The sequence below is a fragment of the Budorcas taxicolor genome, unplaced genomic scaffold (genome assembly GCF_023091745.1).
Source record: "Budorcas taxicolor isolate Tak-1 unplaced genomic scaffold, Takin1.1 scaffold4021, whole genome shotgun sequence".
Taxonomy (NCBI): domain Eukaryota; kingdom Metazoa; phylum Chordata; class Mammalia; order Artiodactyla; family Bovidae; genus Budorcas; species Budorcas taxicolor.
This window is the reverse complement of record NW_026292317.1, coordinates 5,107-12,103: the sequence shown is the minus strand read 5'-3', so window position 1 is coordinate 12,103 and position 6,997 is coordinate 5,107. Positions and strand designations below refer to the sequence as shown.

Here is a 6,997-nt window from a genome sequence, read left to right as displayed (position 1 = left end):
CTTTATGTATAACTAAACTCTAAACTCTCCCCACTCATATTTTTTCTCGCAAAAGCAATAAACACTTGCAGTCGACGACTAACCCCCCTGCACCCCGTGGAGTGTGGCTCTCGTAGCAATTAATTATCAATTAAAAAGTCCTATTCATAGGAAACTAAACCTAACTCTACTAGGATTGAAATTCCTACGTCTATTCTCATTAAATTGGACTTGTATTTATTTTCAAACATTTATTTAGACTTAGAATTGAGCTAACTCTACTAGGATTCAGTAATAGTCTCATAGTTGGAAACATCATTTATCGAGCTCCGACTCATTTTCATGGATGCGGGACAAACACACTGAAATTTATTTATTCCAATACAAATTTAAATGGCGCTTCCTTACTATTATGGGAAGCAAAGAGCAGTATCTCACACACAAATACTCATTTATTCACACATAGTATCTCATCATGCATATAAGTGGATTGCATCTGGTCTAGCACGAACTTATTATATGCATTCATTATTACGCTCTAGCCTCTTGAGATAGCCGATGCTTTTGAGAATTTTAGAAGAAGTTTCATTAATGAACATCTGCCTTTGGTGCTTGGAGGTGGTGAGTCTCGATATCTTTCGTGAGATTAACAGAAAAGTCCATCAATGTGTCCGGATCTGGTACATCTTCATTCAGCTTCTCGTATTCGAAGGTCCATGTCACCAAGTTGTTCACACCATGTTTGTCAACATGAACAGTTGAGAGAAAGGTCTTGTACAACTCCTTCAGATCTCCTTCAATCACATTTAATGTGACTGACTTCTTCTCTTCATCTATGGCTTCAATTATGTCTTTAGCAACACACTCTTCCCATCTACAGTTCAATAATATTAGTCTACACAAAAGTACATTTTCAAAGCTAAGCATCGAAGTCTTGAATTATCAGTTTGTTCTTTAATAGATTAAATGGTATTTGAAAATCATTTTGGATTAACAACCAATTTAGTTCTTTATTTTTAAAGGTGTAATATTACAGTCATTTATCTTTTAAATATGTGACACTGTTAGTCATTTTTTAGTTTTTCATTTACAATTTGACAAAAAGTCTTTTTTCCGTCAAATTTTACACGAAAATAAAAAAAATGACTAATAGTGTCATATTCAAAAGATAAAAGACTGCAATGTTGTACTGTTAAATATAGTGAGCCACTATATCAAATATACAAAACTAAAAAACTAAATCGGGTATTAATCCAATCATTTTTAATTGTGTAAACACATGCACACCCACACAGAGGAAGAGTTAAGAGAGATGAATTGCGGATTCCAGTTACATAACAAGTAAATTACAACTAGAAATATTATGGCCTTACCATGTGTGTATTTCCAGACGATGACAAAGCCTACAGTTCCCCATTCGCCTTCATGTAAATCACAACCTTGAATTTTATCAGGGCTAATACTAGATATATTGTGCGGCTTGTGCCTAATGAGCTCATGAAACACATCCCCGTCAGACTTGATCTCAATTTGTTTAATCATCTTACTGAGGGCCATCTCCTCTTAGGATCTTAAAAAACCAAGCTACTAAACTCAAGAAAATATATCAGTTGAAGGCAAGTGACAGAAAGATGCTAGAACCTCTGGTCTTTATAGAGTTGAGGGGAGGACAATCTCGAGACCAAGTCGGGGACATGGGACTTTCTGACAATGACCTTTGCATGTACTAATTTTTTAAATAAAGGTGAAATCACTCTGTACCCCCTCATCTTAATAGGCGGTGACATTTATTAATTTTTATCTTTGAAAACTCCACTTATTAACTCTTGATTTGGGTTAACTTTAACAGAATTCTAATTCTATTAAAATATAACCGAAGTGATTCCTCCCCTTGCCCTGACCCTGCATTGCAGGAGCATCATGCCCTTTGTCTTTTTTGTTTATCTTTTCTCACCGAATAAATACTGTGAATTGGTGACATAAAGTTCTAGCAGACTCAGTTGCTTTGGTTTCATGGTATTGATTGCATATTGGTCAAGTTTCCTCTAGCTTTTATATTTGAAGATTACTGTATTATTCTTTATATTTTGAAGGGTTACTGATGCAATTTACTATACTAACAGGTTAGGGAAAGACGACGTGAAGGCTGTGAAGAAAACGCTGCAGCAGAAGAACCCCGAAGTTCAACTACTTGCTTTGACGGTAAATCCTTTCCTGTTACTTATCCATTTGTCAAGTTGGAAAGTTAACAAATTGTTGAGAATAATGAATTTCACTTGCTTTATGTCACGATGGTCTGCTAACTCTACTTCTTCTTGATTTCTTAACACTTTGGCTGTGACTGCTTTAGCTACTTCTTCAGAAGATGATCAAAATTAAGGAAAAGGTATTTTCCTCTCCACATTGAGTTTCATGATATATATGCGAGATTCTATTTTTTAACCATACAACTGCTTTTCATAAAGGGCAGTGATTTGTTTGCCAATATTTTTACACGGAAATCTGATTCTGGATGCCTTTGCAGACAGATATGCATGTGAGAGATAAAATCTTGACATTCTTGGCAAAGGCGTTTGGTGGCACTGGGGGAAAATATTTTCAATATATATTTTCTCATTATTTATTTATTTTATTGGTGAATTCCTTATCAGAAGTCATCTTACTCTTTCTTACTACTTTTCACAATGTTATGCTGTGGATTTACTTGTCTTTTTTTGTCAGAATTATATTATGGATTTAAAATTATCTTTTTTATCATTTAATTCCAATTCATCGATGCAAGTTGATTTTCATTATATGAAATTTTATAATATTCTTTTCAATTGTTTTAAAACTATAATCATAATTAAAAAGCTTGCAACTAACAATATATATTTTCATTTAATAATTTTATTTACGATATTTTTTTTAATGTAAATTGGGTTTGGCCTATGCATAGGGCAGGCTACAATACTGCACAGGCTCACCTAGTATAATACTAAAAGTTTGTCAAAATCATATTCAATTATTTGATGAGACCTGACCTGTGAGACGATGACGAGAAGAGAAAAAGGTGATCCATTATTTGGTCTAGCTGTTGTAACTATTTAGGGACAAGTAGGCATCGGATTAATGACATTTCGAATGCAATGGGGCATCATATTCAATTATTTGATTAATTGATGATATTGACAATCAATTTGACAGCCCATAAAGTGCCGCATGTTTCATGTACTATCTCAAATATGTGTGGCAAATGATTGTCGACATGTGTCTAGTGTGTGAATTTTACCAGATGAAATTGAACTCGTGCACCAAACACAACGGTGATCGTTGCCAACATTAAAGTAAGAGGGGTTAGATATTATTATATATGCAATAATGCAAAATGCACTGCCTGTGACTCCTACTTACTGAAAAGTGTTTAACATGACTTAACAAATGTCAGACCGTGAATGTAAAGTAGACCTTACTTGACTCACCCCTAGTTCATAAGGTCATGTTTAATAGTTTTTCCTTAAACAAGAGATTGCAAAAGACGAGACGATGTCAAATAGTACATCAAATGAGAGGGAAGAATAGCACTGTTGACAATTCACGACAACATAATTTACATTATATTTTTCCCGTTCTGAAAATTTTAAAATGATTTACTTTAAAATTTACTCGTACATGCTTTGAACTGGGTAAAATAATTAATATTTAGAATCGATAATTGGCTAGATGGATTTGATCGTCCCACATACATACATCAGTAATCGAGCTCAGACTCATTTTCATAGATGCGGGACAAACACACTGAAATCTATTTATTCTAATACAAATTTACATGGCGCTTCCTTATTATTATGGGAAGCAAAAAGCAGTATCTCACAGACAAATACTTATTTATTCACACATAATATCTCATCATGCATATAAGTGGATTGCATCTGGTCTAGCACGAACTTAGTATATGCAGGCATTCATTATTACGCTCTAGCCTCTTGAGATAGCGATGCTTTTGAGCTTTTGAGAATTTTAGAATAAGTTTCATTAGTGAGCATCTGGCTTTGGTGTTCCGAGGTGGCGAGTCTCGATATCTTTCGTGAGATTAAGAAGAAAGTCCATGAATGTGTTCGGATCTGGCACATCTTCATTCAGCTTCTCGTATTCGAAGCTCCATGTCACCAAGTTGCGAGAAAGGTGACAGACTCCTTCAATCTCATCAAATGTGACAGACTTCTTCTCTTCATCTATGGCTTGAATTATGCCTTTAGCAACACACTCTTCCCATCTACAGTTCAATAATATTAGTCTACACAAAAGTACATTTTCAAAGCTAAGCATCGAAGTCTTGAATTATCACTTTGTTATTTAATAGATTAAACCGCATTTGAAAATCATTTTGGGTTAATACCCAATCTATTCATTCATTTTCGAAAATGTAACATTGTAGTCATTTATCTTTTAAATATGTGATACCCTTAAAATTTGAAGGAACCACGTCTTTTTTCAATCAAATATTAAACAAAAAATTAAAAAAATACTAATAGTGTCACATATTGAAAAAATAAAACACTACAATGTTGTACTTTTAACCCAATCATTTGTATTTCCAGACAATGATAGAGCCTACAGTTCCCCATTCGCCTTCATTTAAATCACAACCTTTAACTTTATCAGGACTCATACTAGATATATTGTGCGGCTTGTACCTAAAGAGCTCATGAAACACGTCTCCGTCAAACTTGATCTCAATTTGCTTAACCATCTTAGTAAGGGCCATGTCTTCTTAGGATCTTAAAGAAACCAAGCTACGAAACTTTGGAAAATATATCAGTTGAAGGCAAGTGATGGAAAGATGCTAGAACCTCTGGTCTTTATATAGTTGAAGGGAGGACAATCTGAGAGTGACCTTTGCATTTAAGGTGCATTGCATCTCACTCTAAGCCCGAAAACTAACCTTTTAAACAATACTATGCACGATAAAGTGGTACACTGTGAGAGATAATGAGTCACCTCTTGACCATTGCAAATTATCTTTAAACTTCTTTGTTGTCTCGTTGTTTGTTGCCTGTGATCATTGTGCATGTGCTCTTAAGCAGAAGTCAAGTCCTGCAATGAGGGTGATTGGGATGTCTTCCATTAATCTAAGACATAATATAAAGGGAAAAATATTTTTCAAGTCACTAAACTATCTCATGAGTCTTGTTTTAGTCATTTACTTATTTTTTAATTCTAAAATGACCATTAATTTATCAATTGAATTTCGTTTTGATCATTCCACTCATTTTTCTATTATGTATACTAACTATTAGAAGTAAAATTGTAGAATCATTTAAGTGTTAAGAATCAATGTATATTCACCCGTGTTTGCACAATGACAAATAGTGATAAACAGTAATGCACAGTGACCCAATCCCGCATATGAACAGTACTGATGAATAGCTCCACCGACAGTTACTATACAAATAGTGCTGATTTTTGTGTACTGTGCAAATAGTTATGCGTGAATAGTAACTACATAGTAATCATATTCTTTCTATAAATAAATTTCATTGTAATTCAAAATATATAGTAAAATCAATAGAATTCTCTATAGTTTTCTCTCAATTGTCTCTTATATTATTGTCTATATTATTGTCTTTCTAACAATTATTTTATAAAACGTTATCAATACGAGACTCTATAACAGCAACGCACAAAGTAGCCGATTGCTTTACTCATACACTTTTTGAAGCTTACGAATCATAGAGAGTGTGGTCATAGAAGAAAAAAACTGTTTACACATACAAATTCGCATGTATATATATTATATAGGGTGAAGTGCACCAGACCCCCTTATACTTTAGCGAAAGTGCACAACACCCCCTTATAGTTCAAAAACTCCCTGAACTAGTCCCTATGTTTTTTAAAAGTGCATAGCACCCCCCTACAGTTATAAAATCCGTCATATTTAACGGATTTTGTAAAAAAGACGTAAATACCCTCTTTTTTTTCATTTCTCTCTTTTGTTTTGTTTAGGCCAAAAAAAAAAGTAATTTGGTCAATTCATATAATTATTTAATGAATAAATTCGTTAAAAATCAAAAAAAAATCTCACTTAACTAGTGTGAAATACACTTTCTGTTAAATTTAACTGATTTTTTAACGGTAGGGGGGTATTGTGCACTTTTGAAAACTATAAGGACTAACTCAGGGGGTTTTTAAACTATAGGGGGGTGTTGTGCACTTTCGCTAAAGTACAAGGGGGTCTGATGCACTTCACCCTATTATATACATGTGTACTTTGTATTAAATAGTAAATAATCCGTTTCTATTTTCTAAAAACATAGAAAATTTCACATTAATCAAATACCTAATTAGAGCAATGACTCCCTCAAATAGAGTGAAGAATTGAAATAAAATAAAATAAAAAAATTATTATAAAAAGCAATTACGACACCATCGAATCAATTCAAGAAACGAAATGTGCACATAAGTAACATTCTATCAATTAATCATATAATAAATAAATAAATAAAACGAAAACCATACTAGGGGCTTGGATAAGTACATAGTATACCGTATAACAACACCTCGTAACTCCTTGATGTCGAGCACAGGCATGACGTCATCCTCGCCGTCTCCACTGCACTATGTAGCAGTATCATCGAATGAACTTCTCTCAATTCCACTAGCACCCTACTTATTTAAAAAATAAATAAATTAATTTATAAATCTAAACCACAAATATAATTTAAAATATATTCCTATACAAACACATACACACACACACATATATATACATATATGTATATATGTATATGTACATATATATATATATATGTATATATATATATATATATGTACATATATATATATATATATGTATGTACATATATATATATATATATGTATGTATATATGTATATGTATATAAAGTCAAATAGAAATGTCATGACCCCCTATCAATAAAGTTTCTGATACTATAGAGTAATTACAAATTCACAAAACATTAACAGAATTGTGATGTCACGGGTTTAAAAAGATTGCTCTCCTAAATCCGCTAAGGCAC

General features: G+C 32.9%; 2 protein-coding genes across 2 annotated transcripts; both read right to left on the bottom strand.

Annotated features, from left to right (window-relative positions):
• Positions 1-567: 567 nt before the first annotated feature.
• On the bottom strand, positions 568-1,536 carry LOC128071376 (uncharacterized). Its single transcript, XM_052664262.1, has 2 exons — positions 1,353-1,536; positions 568-845 (listed from the first exon to the last, which is right to left on the bottom strand). Exons 1-2 carry the CDS (start codon positions 1,534-1,536, stop codon positions 568-570), a joined length of 462 nt encoding a protein of 153 aa, XP_052520222.1.
• Positions 1,537-3,993: 2,457 nt separating this feature from the next.
• LOC128071375 (uncharacterized) lies at positions 3,994-4,726 on the bottom strand. Its single transcript, XM_052664261.1, is given in 2 exon segments — positions 3,994-4,234; positions 4,533-4,726. Coding segments are annotated over 2 exon segments (435 nt in total).
• Positions 4,727-6,997: the final 2,271 nt, after the last annotated feature.

What these genes read in the sequence shown, in the direction of transcription:
- LOC128071376 (XM_052664262.1), bottom strand. Translation starts at nt 1,536, where the DNA reads ATGGCCCTCAGTAAGATGATTAAACAAATTGAGATCAAGTCTGACGGG. An exon ending in CGTCTGGAAATACACACATG is followed by an intron (nt 846 to 1,352) that starts GTAAGGCCATAA and finishes GTAGATGGGAAG; the next exon opens with AGTGTGTTGCTAAAGACATA.